This window comes from Mirounga leonina, unplaced genomic scaffold (assembly GCF_011800145.1).
Source record: "Mirounga leonina isolate KUSES-001 unplaced genomic scaffold, KU_Mleo_1.0 Mir_53, whole genome shotgun sequence".
NCBI classification, from domain to species: domain Eukaryota; kingdom Metazoa; phylum Chordata; class Mammalia; order Carnivora; family Phocidae; genus Mirounga; species Mirounga leonina.
In genome coordinates, this window is record NW_023270807.1 from 76920325 (window position 1) to 76940039 (window position 19715).

At 36.1% G+C, this 19715-nt stretch overlaps 1 protein-coding gene across 1 annotated transcript in view; it reads right to left on the reverse strand.

The window, feature by feature from the left end:
- The window catches only part of TRDN (triadin), a 386087-nt gene that overhangs the window by 270636 nt on the left and 95736 nt on the right, over positions 1 to 19715 (reverse strand). The window contains exons 6-8 of the mRNA XM_034990493.1: positions 12163 to 12216; positions 8515 to 8574; positions 1389 to 1559 (exon numbers count right to left, since the gene is read on the reverse strand). Of these exons, the coding sequence (XP_034846384.1) occupies positions 1389 to 1559; positions 8515 to 8574; positions 12163 to 12216 (285 nt within the window). The remainder of the gene's footprint in view (positions 1 to 1388; positions 1560 to 8514; positions 8575 to 12162; positions 12217 to 19715) is intronic.

Genomic DNA, 19715 nt, shown 5'->3' on the forward strand with positions numbered 1-19715 from the left:
ATTGCGAAGGCAAACACCACATGATCTCACTTCTAGGTGGAATCTAAAAGAAAAAAAGTGTGGGTTGCAAATTTCATATCTTGTGTTTTATAATGGTGAAAACTATTTTCACTGTCCAAATAGCTTACTCAGTAATAAAGTTCTCAAAATTTTTAATCAAAGTCCCATAGAAACCGTTCCTTAATTTTAGTCCTCAAATATAACTGTTCAAAACTACCACAGTAAAGGAAAGTTTTATTTTGCAACACCCCTAAGAAGCATTTGTAGGAATCGTCCCATATTCCCGTACAGAATATGTAGATCCCATATTCTGTACGGGAAGCCTTAGGACTGTGCAACAGCATAATGCAGGGAATGGGCTTTAGGAAGAACAGACTCCAAAAGGGGCAGAGATGTGGGACAAGCCCTTGGCTGCCTTCTGAAAACTCCATCCTTTTATGTTTCCATAGCACCTTTCCATAAAGAATTTCAGGTTTATATTCCATCTCCATTTAAATGCTCTATTTCTGTGAAGTAGGGATGTAAGTTTGACATCACTCTTACTGAATTGCTGCACAGGGTCAGATACGGAGATTCCTAAAGTCATCAACTCAGTCAGTGGAAGCTAGCAAAGAAACTTGAGGGTTCTTTTTCCTATAACTTCCCGCCCATTAAATTAACCAAATTTAATAATCCAATGTATATTCTAAGCTATGTGCTCTTGCAGAGACAACAGGAATGTATGGATAGTTTTTAATGATACTTACTCTATATGATTTGACCATATACCCCTTAAAAAACTCCTTGAAAATTGTTGTCATTTTCCCTGGACTGCTGTTCTCCAAAGAGTAGGAAACATAAAATTGCTTTTCTATCTCTTAATAGAAATCCCGTGTCTGGGCGCCTGGGTGGCTCAGTTGGTTAAGCGACTGCCTTCGGCTCAGGTCATGATCCTGGAGTCCCTGGATCGAGTCCCGCATCGGGCTCCCTGCTCGGCAGGGAGTCTGCTTCGTCCTCTGACCCTATCCCCTCTCATGTGTTCTCTCTCTCTCATTCTCTCTCTCTCAAATAAATAAATAAAATCTTTAAAAAAAAAAAAAAAAAGAAATCCCGTGTCTCAAGAATTTAACATTCATCCTCAACCTTCAGGTAACTTCAGATAACTAACTCAAATCCTCTTTTAAAAATATTTCAAAATGCATCTTTAGATATGTGAATACATTTTAGTCTTTCCATAAATGAACTTTAATTCCCACTTACTGCATTTCCTTTCAGATATATTTACTTATACAAGTCTTTTTCTCCCATTGGAAGTCTGATCTCCGTCTTTTTGAGTTTTTAATTTCATTGTATCTGCTTCTTGCCCAGTGTTCTCTTAGAACCTCTGGCCACCTCCTCTGAATGTTTACCTTTCTGTTCATGCTTGGACACAGCCGCAGTCTCTTTCCCCTCCTTCTCTTTGGGCTTAGGTGGTGTTTTCTGTACTTCTTTGACTTTTGCAGCTGTTGGCTTCACTTTCTCTTGTTTCCCACCTTTCACTTCCTTTTTAATCTTCTCTTCCGCCTTGGCTTTCCTCTCTTCTATACAGAGTTAAAGACAAGTTGGATTATTTTTGTTTATTTAGCAATGCAGCTTTGCATCTTTCATTGGTTGCTAAGAACAAGTTAAAAAAGAAAGAGAAAAGAAAAACAATGGAAAAAATAGCGCCCCTGATATACATACTTGTGACTATTATTATCTGATTTTTATATTGTCTATGAAGTGACATGCTAGAGTACTTAAAAAAAGGTAGCCCACTTGCAAATTGGACACTTTCTTAATTTGTACATGAAAACATTACCTTTTGGGTAGCTACCAGATTAGCATATCAGCAAGGAGCCTTTTGAAATACACAAGGGATGTATATACAGGCATGTTCAGTGAAAGGCAATGCCCATATACCAAAGAGCCTTTTTAAAAGGATATAATCATTTTGTTCCACAACAGAAATATCTGCAAAGTCATTCAAGAAATGAAACATAGTATTTTTAAAAAATAACTCTTGGGGGTATAAAGGTGAGATTACTTGCACGGGTAGTGACTAAGAGAAATGAAACAATAAAATCCACTAAAGGATACCTCAGAAACACTCAGGCTCTAATGACTTGACTTTAAAGGAGATGGAAAGAGAGCAGAAAATGAGATATTAGCTCCTGCTTATCTTAAGTCAGAAATAATAGTTCTAATCACTTTTAAAACACTTACATATATCCTAGTGAACAGAAAGGGATTTAAATTAGAAAATATATGTTAACTATAACATATATGCACACACATTCTATACACACATATTCTTAATTTGATATTCTATGCATTTGGGTGGAAGGAACTAGAAATGTGAACTAATCAATTTGTGAAACTTTCAATTATTTTACAAAAAGCAATAATAATACAGCACACATTTGTGGGAAATTGTTTATATAGATGCTACATGCTGGACATGATTTATTCTATGGGACCACACATAATCACTAGACACCACAGTAAGTCTACTGCAATGTGATTCTCTCATGTCATTTGTCAATGTAATGGATAGGCTTTATTGTCACTCATGTCAAAAAATTTTATGAAAATATTATAATCAAGTTTTTTACTTTAGTACACTAAGCAATAATTTGAGACTAATGCAAGATAATATTGTGAGGTCCCATGAAGAGAAGAATGAAAGTGATAATGCCTGATCCTTACAAAACCAAAATCATCTGTGGTACTGCATTTAATTGAATGGACCAAACTTCCCAAAGCACTGTTTCTCAGGAACTTTGCAGGAAGATGATGCTACTATGTTAAAAGTATGGGGGGGGGGGCGCCTGGGTGGCTCAGTCGTTAAGCGTCTGCCTTCGGCTCAGGTCGTGATCCCAGGACCCTGGGATCAAGCCCCACATCGGGCTCCCTGCTCCGCGGGGAAGCCTGCTTCTCCCTCTCCTACTCCCCCTGCTTGTGTTCCCTCTCTCGCTATGTCTCTGTCAAATAAATAAATAAAATCTTTAAAAAAAAAAAAAGTATGGGGATATTCCTAGATCAAAGAAATTTGGAAACTAAGTTAAATCAGTTTTTTTTCACTATGAAATTTCTCAAAGCTAAAGTCTATTAAGAATCTTCAAAGAGGGAGATTATTCTATGCACTGTTTTCCAAAATTGCTCAGACATAAAACTCTTAACACAAAAATCACCCAATTACTCCACAAATCCCCAATGTCTCTGTAGCTTTTGTAACTATATTCAATTGGGGATTTTCTTCTACTTCCTTTAAACCATTTTTAAATCTCCTTTGCTGGCTACTGCTCTTTCCTACAGCAGATTCATAGATTTCTGTGACTGAAACCATCAGCTCTCTGCAAATGACTTTAAATCAACATAATTCCAGAACCTCACACCAAATATTTATTAGTTTCTGGCTACAGAGGAAGCTCCCCTGAGATGCCAGCAACACCTCAGACTCACACAATTCATCTATGTTCACCTAATGAACTCTTCCAGAGAGCTTAGCATGGCGTGGGCTCAGAGCGAGTTGCTGGAGCTATGAAGATTAGCAGGATAAAAAAGGTTAGGATAGCATTTAAAATCCTGCAAGATCTGGTTTCATCCTATCTCTCCTCTCATAGCACCTTTCCAAAAGTTTCTTCCTCCCCTAGACTACTTTCTTTTTCTTGAATGTCTCATGCATTTTCTACATGTCAAACATTGCCAGGCTTCATTCTTTATGTTTTCTGTGTTTTCTGCATATATAAATTTCTTTGCGCTCAGTGCATATGCAACAAAGTGCACGGCCATTGGAATTAATCTTTCCTTCACCTGAGCTTCAGTTTGCCTCAACTTTTATTAAAGCACATCTGCTTTTCCCTGTTATATATCTTGTATTACAAATGATTGTTCACCATCGTTCTTCCCTACCAGACAGAGCAACTTGAGGATAGGAACTATATGATTCATTTTTGTAGCATCATCATGTCTAGCACAGTGATTTTTTTCAGGGAAAACACAAAATAAGTGTTTACTGGATTAGCACTCTTGATCAAGAAGAGAGAACAGTACATGTTTCACTGTACAGATAGTACACATATAGCAATAAACAGATTGCATATGTAAATATGTGTTTAAAATGAACTTGACAAAACTTGAAAAATTTGCCAAATGTTTTTTTGCTTATACTTTTTGGGGTGTGAAACTGTAATTTTTGTTACATTAAATGACACCTACCCACTTGTAGGTAGCACTTGATTTAACCTTAACTTCACACCATGGATTTAAAATATATGAAATTCAGATCTGCCTTTAATGCCATAATAATTTGTAAATGAGCAAAGATAATTTTCTTCAAGACCACATCTAAACAAACTCATTTTTATCAATGGTTTTAAGTATAAAAATAACAAAATTTTCCTTACCTATTTTAGACATTTGTCAGTGAGCTTCATATTTGAAACAAGTAAGTTTACCCCACATTAAAATGGGTAAGAACTCAACAATGATGTGGATATAATGGGGCAAATACCATGAAACTAAAGCAACATTCAACTGCTATTCTTTTTTATCAAACTGGGTAGGTGTTCTTAAATTTTATGCCAAAATACTTTTCCTGTTGTTGTTTCTTCTTTTTTTTTTTTTTAAGAATTTGACTGACATTTGGATTGAGGAGCTCACTAAGAAATGATAAAGCAAAAAGTATTGTCACACTATATTCCAATCACCCAGTTCTATTTAGGAGGATATTTAATTTATGATTTTTGTCAAATAAAAAATAAAATGGTCTAATCAAAAGAAAGACATCAGTGTATTTAATTCACTTGGGAATTAGCCTTACCCATTAGTGACTGTACTAGAATCAAAATGTCTAATGCCAAAGTAGGGAAATCACATTATCCAATAAACATATTAACATACTATTCTTTTTGGAGGTAAGATATAACAAATTTCAACTCATTTATTAAAGAACTGCCAACTGCTTCATTTCTCAGTTCCTCAGTTTCCCTCATTAAAAAAAAATTACCACTGCAGCTATTTTTTCCTTTAAGGAAGCTGAGAGGATAAGTAAAATAATGTGAACAAATAATTTGTACACTGCAAAAGAAGTACATTGGAATTTCTAATATTAAATCCTCATATCCTGAATTCCTAGAGTTCTTTGGAGTTTTCCTAGAACTTAGAGTTTGATGTATAGCAGGAATTACTCTATTATACTCATTTTACAGATGAGAAATCTAGGAATGAAAAGCCATTTGCCAAATACAGTGCAACTAGTAAGGCAGAAGTAGAAGCAGTAGAACCAAAATGACTAACCCATTTCCCCATTACACTAAATTGCATAATATTATTCATATTAATCTCTGAGGATGATTTCAAAAATGTATTTTAAGACATATGGAGGGAGATACACATATACACAAACCAGTGAGAACAATAGAAAGTCTTCTGAAAGTGATCGATAAGTAGTAACCGCCCCTACTTCATCAAATACACACATATCTGAAGATCATCATTTTCCAGCCAGTTCAACAGGCTGGCCTGGACTTGGCTTACCCCACTTACTTCTCTTGCCATCATCTCTTCTTCTACTTCTTCCCTGTCTTTGTTATTTTTAAAGAACTATAGGAATGGGCTAGTTTTCACAATGAATATGAGGTCCTACACATGTACCAGGGAGGAACAGAGAGTTGCTGCTCTTGGACAGGTTGTGCTTGAAACAGATTATAAAATGTGCTGTGTTCCACGGGAGTGCCTCTGGCAATCAAAGTGTTCAGAGGAAGATTTTACTTTAACTCTGGTCATACCTCTCAAATACTATAAGTTATCTTTGTTTCTAACTTAATTGTCATATACTATAATGAATACCTTTCCAATCTTATTCTGTTTTCCCCCAAATTATCCATTATGCAACGATAATTTCCTATGTATTTCCTATATTCCTAACATAATGTATATATACATACATAAAATAAAAAAGGAAACATATTTGTGTGTGTGTATATACACATGCAATGTATACATATATAGGTTGCCTACATGTATCTCCCCCATAAGAATATAAGTATGTAAATAAAATATTTGTGATTTGTGGCAGGCCAGGCTGACTCAAGATGGCCCGCCCGTGACCTCCACTTTCTGGTATTCATATGCTTATGTCATCTTCTCCCCTTGAATATGGGCTGGCCAATGCATTTGCTGCTAACCAATAATATGTGACTTCCATGATTAGTCTACATCAGATTATCTCTGTTTTACTAGATGATTCTCTGTCTTGTTAAGTTTGATGAAGCCAGCTATATATTAGTGAGACTTATGTGGCAAGGAACTGAGAATGGCTTCCAGCCAACAGTCAGAAAGCATTGAGGCCCTGATTCAACAGGTTTTGAAGAACTGAATCTTGCCAACAATCATGTAAATGAACTTGGAAATTATCCTTCCCCAGTTGATCCTTCAGATGGGACTGTAGCTTTGTCTAATACATTGATTACAGTCTTGTGAGACATCATGAAGCTGAGGACCGAGCTAAGCCATGCCCAGGTTTTTGACCCACAAAAGCTGACATAATAAATGTGTGTTGACTTAAGTTTCTAAATTGTGGTAATTTTTTCACAGCAATAAATAACTAGTACAGTATTAAATAGATATTTTTTGAAGGAATAATTGATGCTTGAAGACCTTTATTTATCTTTGGAAAGAATACTAGACTTTTACTCAGTTCACTTGGGGTTTTGTCTTAGTTTAATTACATACTAGTTATATAATCTGGGAAAATTGTTTTTTCTCCCTGAAGGTCAGTTTCTTCATCTGTTTAGTTAGGCAATTAGGTGAGATGATCTCTAACATCCCTACCAGCTGTAAGATTTCATATATATATATGAATTTATTTTCTTTCAAATCTGTCAAAAAGAAGAGAACCAAATAGAATATAATAATATATATTTAATTATAAATTTCATCTTAAGACTAAATTCATGCTACCTTCCAGGAAACAAAGTCTTAGTTTATAATCCATCTATCTTAATAAAATGATATTTGGTTAGCTCATGAAAAAAAATTTGGTAAAAATATATCTGCCTCAAATATTTAATTATTTTGCATTGTGTAGGTAAACACACTGAATTTTGAAAGTAGATTCCAATGTTTATTTGAGTTAGTCCCTTGAAAACACTCAATTGAGATTTCTAAAATGTACTGGTCACATAAAACCTATATTTTAAAATAGGAAGAGGAAATTTAAATTTAGGAGATAAGATTGAACTATCAGAATCCATATTTTTTTAACATCAAACAATTGGTAAATAAATTTAGAATAAGAAATTTATAATTTAGTATTTATGTAATCCTCCAAAATACATAACATTACATTGATATTCTAATTGTTTTTTGGGGGGTATATTATTAAGATACTTTTGGTCTTCAATGGCTTAAAATATCAATCAAGATATATGCATTATCCTTTCTTCTTGAAAAAAATAAATCCTGAATTTGAATCTTCTAAAATTAACTCAGAGTGTACTACTGGTCAAAAGCTGTAAACCAACTATGTTGTGCTACTTTCCTATCTCTACAGTAGCAAATTACTACAAACTTAGTTGCTTAACACAATATCCATTTAATATCTCCCGGTTTCCAAAGTTCAAAAGTCTTGGCACAATGTGGCTCAACTAAGTTTTCTGCTTAAGGTTCACAGGTTCACAGGGCTAAAATCAAATTGCCAACAGGGCTGCATTTTTTACTGGAAGCTCTGGGGAAGAGTCAATTTATTCAGCATGTTGACAAAATTCTTTTCACGCTGTCCACGTTCTCCCTTCTATTTTCAAGCCAGCAATGGGGGGCAAATCCTTCTCACACTTCAAATCTTTCTTTCTCTTGTGTCACATCTCTACACTTTAAAGATTCATGAGATTACATTGAGTTTACCTGAATAATCCAGGATAATCTCTGTATTTTAGATCAACCTTAAATACTTTGCAAAGTGCTCTTTGCCATGTAATATTACATACCTATGGGGATGACAGCAAGTGGTAAAGGTCTTGGGGTTCCAGATTCTTCCCACCATATGTGGAAAAGCCTTTCATCTTCCTCTCACATGTTCAGAGGCTCTATTATTTTAAATATTTAGTTTTATTGTTCTTTAAAATATTAAATTTTAAATGTACGACCAAATTAATTTTTATGTAAAGGAAATGCTGAATGCTTATAATCATCCAGCTCTCTGACACCCAAAATATAATCTTTTCAATAAAAATAATTTAGTTATGGAAATAATAAAGGGGGGTGGCACCTGGGTGGCTCATTGGGTAAAGTGTCCAACTAATCTCAGTTCAGGTCTTGATCTCAGCATTATAAGTTCAAACCCTGGGTATGAAAAAAGAAAGAAAGAAAGAGAAAGAAAGAAAGGGAGAGAAGGAGGGAGGGAGGGAGGGAGGGAGGGAGAGAGAGAGAAAGTAAAGAAAGAAAGAAAGAGAAGGAAGGAGGGAGGAAAGAAAAAAAGAAGGGAAGGAAGGAAAGAATAAAGGGAAAAGTTACCTTTTGCCATTATCTTTGTTTCTGGTTTTTCTTTTTTCTCAATTTTTTCCTTGTGAGTTGCTTAAACAGAAAATGTTATATTAGTACATACTTTTAGTGGATTTCAAGACCAAGCTTTCTCTTTACCTCAATTTTTATAGCCATCAAAATCATGAACTATTTTGAGGATCGATGACATTAATAAGCCTGACTTAGAAATAAAAAGATACTAATGTAATAATAACTGTATAAAACCCAATTTAAAAGACTTGGCACTAAGATTTAGAAAGCATTTTGAAAGCTAGTCTCGGGAGCCTGGGTGGCTCAGTTGGTTAAGCGACTGCCTTCAGCTCAGGTCATCATCCTAGAGTCCTGGGATCGAGTCCCACGTCAGGCTCCCTGCTCAGCGAGGAGCCTGCTTCTCCCTCTGACCCTCCCCCCTCTCATGTACTCTCTCTCATTCTCACTCTCTCAAATAAATAAATAAATCTTTAAAAAAAAAAGAAAGAAAGCTAGTCTCATTCTCCTTTTTAAAGTTATTATTCTAAAGAGATAAAGTTTTCAGGAAAGACGAACTGAGAGAACAAATTTATAATAATTTGTGAAAAGATGTTATTTTATCAGGAAGAAACATCTCTTTATGATTAATTAAGATAAATATTTAAATCAGAATTAGAGCTTTGATTCATAACAGTGTTTCACAACAAGGATATAATTGACATTTGGGGAAATAATTTCTTACTATAAGGGACTATCTTATGCATTAAAAAAATGCTTAGGATCTCGGGGCGCCTGGGTGGCTCAGTGGTTGGGCGTCTGCCTTCAGCTCAGGTCATGATCCCAAGGTCCTGGGATCGAGCCCTGCATCGGACTCCCTGCTCTGCGGGAACCCTGCTTCTCCCTCTCCCACTCCCCCTGCTTGTGTTCCCTCTCTCGCTGTGTCTCTCTCTGTCAAATAAATAAAATCTTTAAAAAAAAAAATACTTAGGATCTCTCGTCCCTGCTTTACCAAATGTCCTTCACTCTAATGAAAGTTTTTCTAAATAATCAATCCCTAAGAAATAGCATCTTTGGTAGAGAACAACCAATGAAGTATAACGTAATCACAAATGATTACTGATCGAGTGCAGCTTCTTAATTGAATAGTATTTGACATGATACCTGAAACAGTATACCTTCTCATCGTTATGTAATAAATTAATAAATCAATATGAATTTATTTCACTAACTTCTATTAAGTAAAGGAGCCCTGAGACATACAGAAGCACGTGCAGGTTAGCCAATGTTCAAATGTATTAAACTGTGTGTGGTTTGGTAGTTTCCCAAACCACCATATATTTTTCAACATTTATGTATTATTTATTGGAGAATAATGGGAATTAAAGCAATTATAGAAAATTAAATGAAAAAATAAAATATTTAATTAAACAGTTGGGTTAAGGAAAGAGTCAAATTATTAGAGTAAAAAATTAGACTCCCAATTATTTCCATTTCTCCAACTATATAATAAGAACATTAATGTCCATCAGCTTTACTTGTATTATAAAAGAAAAAAATGTGCCTGAATATGTATTTAACAAACTAGTCTTTTAAAATACAGGTGATGAATAGTTTCCCAGAATCTTGGAGAGATAAGGCAAACCTCATAGAAAGCTTAAAGCACAATGCTCTGTTGAAGGCCAAGTAACCTTGGCATTTGCAGGGCTCATGAAAAAGCAGGTGCCCATACCCCCTCACCCCCACCAGGGTGTCAGTCTCTCAACCTCTCAGCCTGCCCCACCACCATCTCCACTACCATTTGGGGTTATTGGTGATAGCTTGGACAATGTTAGCTGAAGGAGCACTATGCCAAGCTAAGAAAGGCACAATTCACACAAGGTCATGGGGTTGCAGTATAATAACTTTATAAAAAGCAAACTCCTTTAACTGGTATACAACAAATCAAAGAACACTTAGAATAAAGCATTTTGTTCTGCTTTCCAATTTGAAAATTTCCCATAACATTTATAATTTAGGGGCAACAAATTCTTAACCACGTATTAACAAAAAATATTTAGCCACTGTGAAAGTTGAAAAACATCATGAGAAATATCAGATTATTTCATTTAGTCAGAGTACAGAGAACCTGATGCCGATAATTCTGCATAACTTAATAGCAGAAGGGAAACAGACACCTGTTTCTAGAACAAAGAATGTGGCTGTATTGAAATCCGTGGATATGGTCCCATAGTGTAATGGTTAGCACTCTGGACTCTGAAATCCGTGGATATTATTACTAAGTAAACGTTAATAAAGCAACAACTATTTAATTCAAAATTTTAAATGTGAGTATAGAATAAAGAAGATTGAAACATGTTTCAACTGATCTGATTCCTAAAATATTATAAAACATTCCAGCTAAGTGGAATGTTCCACAGAAGATAGCTCAGCAGGGTATGCATATTGTGGACATATAAATCAGCTGAAATCTAGCACAAATATCCTAAACATTATCCACTCTAAAAAGCAAAAAAAATAGAATTTTCATAACATACATTGAAATGGATTTTTGATGAATTAAAGTTAAATGTGAAATATGAAACTGATTTTAAAAACTTGAGGAAATATTAGTAACTATTTAGTTAATCTTCGAATGAAAATTCAAAAGCAGAAACACCAAAAGAAAATATCAACATATCTAGCCACATAAAAATTCAAGACTCTAAACACAAACACAGGCATGCATACACACAAAAATGCACTCACACATGTCTATGCACACAGACAGAAACCCTAACTTTAACTACAAAACCTGAGAAAAATACCTGAAAAAGTGACAGACCAGGAAAATATACCCAAATGACATGCACAAATATTATCAGGAGAAATGGGTAATGAGCGTGAACAGTTAAATAAGAAATATACATCACTAAAAATCATATTTAAAAACTTCAATCTATAAATAATAAGCAGTTTAAATATATCATGGAAGAAAATATCTCCATTTAAATACCACGAAGCTTTTTTTTAAAAAAAATTAGGAAAATATCCACTTACTGATACAGAAAGATCTCTAAGGTATATTATTAAATTACAAAAGCCAAAATATTAGGACACATTAAATTTTGTGTAAAAAACCAGGCAGAAACAGTAATCTATATTATCTTATGAATGCATATTGAGGCTCTGAAAGATGCACATAAAACTCATAAAAGTGGTTTATTGTGTGTATGTGTGGGTAGGATGGAATGGGATCTGGGAGGCTGGGAACAGGCAGAAGGAAGCTTTTCACAATGTCTCTGTATTTGTTAAACAAGGAGTCTGCATTGCGGATTCTAAACAAATACATACAAATTAAATTTTTTTAAAAATTCCAGTCCTATAGGTAATAAAAGAATGCAAGTTAAAATAAGGAAGTATACTTTCTTACCTATCAAATGGACAAATATTTTGTGAAATAATATCCTAATTGTTGGCTAAGGCAGTCTCACAACTGCCAGGAGAAAAATAGATACATTTCTAGAGAGTAAATTGGTAACAGGGTTTGAGTCTCAACCTAGAAATTACTCTTTATAGATTCAATTCTAAGGAAAATATCATAATATAATTTTTAAAAATCCGGTGTAAAAAAGAAGACTTCAAAGGGGGGAGGGGCCAATGTGTAAGAACAGAGTAAGAATAACTCCATACCTTTCTTTTCAGATTTTTCTTTTTCTTTTACTTTTTCTTTTTCTCGGTGTGCAACTGGAAAGAAACAGATAATACTTTTTCACTTAAATAAAGGGAATAAATAATGAAATGTTTGCATAGCAATTTTTGATGTCAAAAGGTTATCTGCTGCTTTTGAAAATCTTTTTTAACTGGAATGAGGTTTTACATAGTTAGATGTTTAAATATTAAGGTAACTATAAATTTTTTATTTCTACTTTCATTTCATATCCAAGCACAAACTTGTACCAAAACTAGGTCTGATTGCAAAGGTAACAATACACCTCAGCTTCTGCAAACCTTTAACTTCAATATCATGTAGTAGAAAACTTTAAAAATTTATCACGCTATATGCCAAAGAAGCCCAGCTCAACCCTGGAGAAACATCAAAATATAAAGACAGAAATACAGAGAAATAATTTTCTGAATCTGATGCAAAATATAATCAACATAAATTGTACGTGTTACTCTTCTACAGAAACATTCACACTGAAATTTTTTGAAAATATACTGGCATGAGACTAGAACAACACCAAATCCTTTTAAAGAAAACTAAATTTAATTTACTATGAGCTGTGATTCAATTAATTAATGCTGTAGGGCTCAAATTTAAGTCAAAATCTTTCTCCACAATTTAGTCGTAACTCTTATTAATAGCATGTCCAACTGTCAGACTAGAAACAAGGGAGTCATCCAGGATTCATCTTTCATTTTCCACTTTTGTTCATTTGCCAACCTCTTTCAATCTACCTTTCAATGTTCTTCTTACACATCTTTTTTTTTATCCAATATTACATTCTTCACCTGTCATTTATTTACACAAAAATAAAGAAAGCACATATGTGCTAAAGATTGCCAGGCAAGACAGACTCTATCCCTGTCATTGTGATGTCAACAAGCTGATGAATAATGGAAGTTAGACAAACAACTGCAAAGGTAGTTAATGACACTTAGTATAATTGCCATGAAGAAAATAATCAGGTGGCATTCAGAGACCTACACTAGTCTGTGTATTTAGGGAATGTCCCTTGGTAGAAGTGACATTTAAAGATGTGAAAGGTGAGAAGAAATTAGTCTAGTAGGGGAATGGGAAAGTAAAAGAGAAAGAGACCATTCTAAAATTTGGAGCAGAATGCCCTTCTTGCTATATTATTATTGCAAATATTATTATAATAATATTCTAACTATTCTCTTGAACCTTTAGATTGAGATTTTTCTCTCTCAGAGTAACCTTTCTAACAGGAAAATCCGATTGTACTATTGACCCGTTACATATATTAGGATCTCCCTCATGGCCTAGCATGGTATCTATTACATAGTAGGTGCTATATGAAATCTAAAAATATTTTGTTGCTTTAACGATTTGGTATTTGCTCATCAATGCAATCTTATCTCCATGAATTTCCCCTTGAACTTTACATTGCAGTTATAGCAAAATGATTGTAGCTTCAAACGCACACCATGTACCCTCCTTTCTCCCTGCCTGTGCCTTCTACCTAGAATTCCTATTCCCACACTTCCCCTTGTCAATGCGCCCTTTCACTCCTGACTCACTTGCCTCCTCCACTGTGAAATGTTCTTTGATCTCTACTTATTTCATACACCAACAGGACCATGTGCATAATTCCATTTCAACAATTAAATAATGATACTGCCATTGTTCTTATATTTGACTTCCTAGTAGGTGAAATCTCTTTAAAGACTACACCATGGGGGCACCTGGGTGGCTCAGTCAGTAAGCGGCTGCCTTCAGCTCAGGTCATGATCCCAGGACCCTGGGATGGAGCCCCGCGTCAGGCTCCCTGCTCCATGGGAAGCCTGCTTCTCCCTCTCCCACTCCCCCTGCTTGTGTTCCCTCTCTCGCTGTGTATCTCTCTGTCAAGTAAATAAAATCTTTAAAAAAAAAAAAAAAAAAAAGACTACACCATGTTATTTTATTTTTGTATCCCTGGCTCATCACATGATGTCTGCCCCATAGTGGAGTTTTAATAGATTTTTCTTTGAGGGAACCAAATTTTAAAATATTATAAGAAAAACTACTTTCATCTTCCAATACAATTCTATTTATTAACGATATGGTATAGATATTATAAGCACTGCTTGCTTCTGGCCATTAAAAATTTTACAATTTATCAAAATTTCTTAAATAATTAAATCCCAGGGAGAAACAGAAGAAAAAAATACATCTTAGAACATCTAGGCATCATTTTTCCTTACGTTTAATAGTCCTTTTAGCTGCTTCTGAGTTACTAAGCTCAATATAAATATCTCACAAAATAGACAGAGGACATCAGCATTCACACATGACCACAAGCAGCTTATTTTGGTTCTTTTGGATCACTATTAATTAAGCTAAAAACCAAAGGAGAATCTTGGCAAAAACAAAGCCTCTTTTAAAAGTTCTCTAGGGGGAACCAAGTTTGCATGAGATAAGCTGTGCTTTTGGAACCTGATTGGCAGGATCCCCAGGAGAACACCTAATCTATGTCTCTGCTTCTGTGAGGGACCAGACCTCACCCACCTCGGGCAGCTGGCTGTCCATTCCACTAAAGGATTTTCTGGCTGACGTGTGCATAGGCATAAATGTAGGAATTAATACAAAATCAAAAGAGCAAGGGGGCTGAATTCAAACTCAAATTAGCATATTAATGCCTCATTCCTGTTACCCTGGGGGAAAATCTGGTTCCTCACAGTCTAAGTTTTGATTTACAGACACAATCCTGTATGCTGGAATTTCATTATCCCACTCAGAAATGGTACCATAACACTGCTCAGTGGAACAGCTGGACCCATGTGCTCTAGGGAGCTGTTCAAAATGGCAGACGGCCACTAGTGCTTCTTGGATGAAAACTTCAAACTTCGGCAAGACAGAGCTCAGACACCAAGTTTTAAATTCGTTTATCAAAACAATGCAACCATCAGTAACTGCCTTAATAATCACGTTAAAATAAAATAAAAAAAAAAGAATTTGCCACAACTGCATTTGCTAGTGCACCTCCTCTTTGCATAGAAACTATACCCAGAAGTTTTCATATGGAAGAAGAAAAAAGTCCCTTCCTTCTCATCAGCTGTTTGGCAAGTTACATCTTAGCTAGGACACTTTTAGCTCAGGACAAAATAAGCCTGTTGCACCTGCTGGAGCTTAATTTGTTTGTCATCCTTATTTACAAGAAACAAAAGTCCCTTCGGTATACTGATAATTAAAAACAAATGGAATCCACCAGTTGGAATGGCCCTGATGCTTGGCATCGGAGTTGGCATGGCCCTGCTGTTCCTGCACTTGCCCAGACTCTGACCTTTCCCTGACCAGAACATTCAGCTCAACTTAACTCTGCTGCAGTCTCTGGCCCACCCCATGTGGTCCCTCTCCAGCACTCTGCAAGCTGTGCTCTGTGCTTTTACAGAGCTTGGCCCTGGCAACCTGCCAAACAGTCCCTGTGTCCTTTTCTGAATGTACCAGAGGTCCTAGTGCACCTGACCCTGAGGTTCTTATCAGGCAAACCTTCCCTAGGGGCCAAGCAGTAGGCATTCAGGGGACGTTGGTTGAGTTCTTTGCTGATCTCTCTGTTCTTAGCTGGAAAAAGTCAAAAGTTTGGTGTCAAAATTTTTTCAGTTTTAATTTGCGGAGGCTTTAGCCAACACTAAACAAAATGTCAGATGTCGTGGGGCGCCTGGGTGGCTCAGTCGTTAAGCGTCTGTCTGTGGCTCAGGTCATGATCCCAGGGTCCTGGAATCAAGTCCCACATTGGGCTCCCTGCTCAGCAGGGAGCCTCCTTCTCCCTCTCCCACTCCCTCTGCTTGTGTTCTCTCTCTCGCTGTCTCTCTCTCTGTCAAATAAATAAACAAAATCTTTAAAAAAATCTCAGTTGTCTCTTGGTTAGTATGCATGTCTCTGTATGTTTTTATTTATTTATTTTTGTAACTATCTATAGAATTTCCATTCTGTGCTAAGGCAAGATGATCTACACATTCTAAATGATAATGATGAACTCAATAGGAAAGCACTCTTGAGTAGAGAGACTGTCAAAGATTATGTTATTCATTCTTCCTAAAGGATTATTTTATCATTTTTTTATTTAAAATAAGCACACAATTTTAGAGCTGGTAAGAACCTAAGAGATCCATTAGCCTGAACTTCTTTGTCCCTGGATAAGAAAACACTGCCTCAAAAGAGTCTACAGCAGAGAAGAGTAAGAATATCATGATCAGATTGCCAAACTAGTACTCTTCCTCCAAAACTATGCTACCTTGTCCAGGCAGATCCTGTGCAGCCTAGAAACTTCTGAGCCAAAGTGTGCTGGCTGGATTCTCCAAACATGTTATCCACAATCCATCCTGCAATAATATATACACTTCTTTTTCACAATAAAACTACATTTGTTTATGTATTAAAATGCAGACTAGGCAAATTACCCAAAGATACAAAGCTCATCTGATATATGCTCCAGATTGCAAAGTATATATTTAAGTTCCAAAATATTATTTTTACTTTCAAATCTGATTGAATTGTGTGGGTAATTTCCCCTTCAACTGGGGCTCCGTAGCTACATCAGAACTGTAATCAGTTCCTCAAAAGTGAGCAATCACAATGGAGGTGATGCATAGCTTTGTGAGGAGCTTTCTTGCCTCCCACTTTCCAGGTTTATCTTTCACAGCTGCCAGAGAGACAAAGAAAATATATTTGGTACTTTAAAGAGTCAATTAAGTATGGCGGAGAGAAGGCAAAAGTAAAAGTTTATACAATACAGGCTGACTAAATTAGTTTGTGGTCTTTGAGAGCATTTTTATAAGGGGCTCCAGGATCTTTAGATACATTTTAATGTCCTGCCCTCTTTAGCTTTTGATCGTCATCTTCAGCAAAATCCTTTGCCAGCCTATGATTCCAGTCCTATAATGGTTTCCCAGAAACTACCCTAAACCAGTCAATCAGGACTATTATTCTAAATTACCCTTTTAAAAAATCTTCTTCTGACTCATGTGAGACTGTTATGCACTGAATTGCATAGTCTCAAAAGATGTGTTGAAGTCCTAATCTCCAGTACCTCAGAAAAAGACCTTAGTTGGAAATAGTCTTTAAGAGGTAATCAGGTTAAAATGAAGTCATTACAGTGGTCTTTAATTCAATATGACTGGAGTCCTTATGAAAAGGGGAAATTTGGACACAGAGACTGATATGCACATAGGGAAGAAACAGAGATGCAAGGAGAACACCATTTGAAGGCAGAGATTGGAGTGGTTCATCTACAAGCCAAAGATTGCCAGCCAACCACCAGGAGGTAGGATAAGCATGGAATAGATTCTCCTTTACAGCTCTTTGAGGTAATCAATCCTGCTGAAATCTTGACGTTGTAGACAATATATAAGCACTATATTTTTCAACTGATGGTAGCAAATAAACTTAATCAACCTCTGTAACTGTGAGACAATAAATTTCTGTTATTTTAAGCCATCCAGTTTTGATACTTTGTTACCGGAGCCCTAGGAAACGAGTACCAATACTAATCATTCAGGTTCTCTTGTGCTCTTCTAACCAAGTTCTCACCTGGTTCCTTGAAGACTGACGCTTGACCTAGGTCTTATGTCTTCCATTTTAGGTTCCAGAGTGCACATCTAAATCTTAAGCCATCTATTCCTCTAAAGCCTTACCAGAAAACTGCAGTCAGACCTACTCAGCAACTGAGGCAGCCAGTTGTCTCCTCCAGGATCTCTGTTTGTGGACTACTCACATGATGGTATAATTGTGTGTTTGCTGTTTTAGATCTCTCATTGGACTAGGTCTTATAGTGCCCAGTATGGTGTTTGGCACAAATTAAGTACTGTGAATAACTTAACGTGTATTGTTGCCTAATGGCTATGACCAGTTTTTTCCATCTAAAATAGCTGCCTGTGAGGATAACCCCGTTTCTACTGACTGGTCCACTTTGATGTTGACCACATGCCATTAATCAGCATACACTTCTGCCATGTGAACTTCTTCCCCACTCCTAGGGTCAGTTCTTCACCTGAACACTAAGCAATTCAGGTTGATGTAGCAAATACCTATTGTTTTGAATGCCTAAAAAAACTCTCCTTTTGTCTAGGAGGCATCTTGGATAAAGTTCTCCCATCTAGTTATACGTTTACCAACCAGGTTGCAGTCTCTTCTTGTTTATTCTAGGAGTAAATTGACATGTTTAATAGTTAAATAAAAGCCTAAGTGTTATCTGAAAAATAACAATAAAATTTGCAATTGCAAAAAAACCCAAGGCAATATGCAATAAATAAAACTAAATGGAAGAAAATAAAATATATATTAGTATTTATCTTTGGATAATTGGCTGTGGTTGTTTTTCTTTCTTTTTTGCATTTTCCAAATTGTCCAAATTAATCTGTATTACTTTAATCTATATTATTATGTTATAAATTTTATTGTGTTTCCTAATTACATGTTACAGATTGTCTTTGTTTTAATATGGAGCTTACTATTAAATTCTTCAATTGTTGCTGACCGAATAAATTTGACATTACAATAGCCCAATTAAAGCTGAATAATTATATATATTTGAAAATAAACATAGAAATGTCCAAGGAAAAAATTGTCAATAGGAGCCAAGTAGAGATTAACAAAATAGGGACATAAATGCTTCATTAGTTAGTTCATTCATTATTTCAATGTTTATTGAATGTGTTTCATGTGTTGAATACTTTGCTGGATGTTAGAGTCATTTTTAATTTGATATAAGCACACAAATTCAGAGCTGGTAGGAATCTGAAAGACCATTGAGCTCACATCTCTTTGTTTATAAATAAGAAAACACAGAATCACAAGAGGAAATGCCAAAAAATGACCTAGAACATACATGAAGACACACATAGTTCCTGCCTTGATGGTCCATCTGAGAGTCAAAGAAATGAGCAGGAGATATGCCCAGTGACTCCACAAGAAGGGCCTGCTGGCCAAAGAGAAGTGTGCATACAGAAGCACAGAGCTGTGAGATGGCACTGGAGCCTGCTTAGGACTGTTCAACAGCGCAGCTGCCTAAGGCACAGGCACTGTGGGTAGGTCTGCGCTGTCCTGGTGGGGGCAGCAGGTGCCAAGTTGAGAATTGAGGGGGTTGAGGAGGAGGTTCAGAGTAGGAAGTTATGTGGAAAAGCACACAAAGCTGGACATTTCTGTGGCTATCACTGATCATATGAGGAGAGTCTTCTACGCCATGGTAGAAAATATGGCTTTCATCTCTAAGGCACTGTGATGACAACAGTTGGTTTGAAGCCTGTGAGTGTCATGATCAGCATGAACTTAAGGGGTAATTCAGAGAAATCAGCTAAGAAACGATTGTCTTAGGAGCACCTGGGTGGCTCAGTCAATTGAGCGGCTGGTGCTTGATCTCAGTGCAGGTCCAGATCTCAGGCTCGTGAGTTCAGGCCCCATGTTGGGCTCCATGCTGGGCATGGACCCTACTTAATGAAAAGAAAGAAGGAAGGAAGGAAGGAAGGAAGGAAGGAAGGAAGGAAGGAAGGAAGGAAGGAAGGAAGGAAGGAAGGAAGGAAGGAAG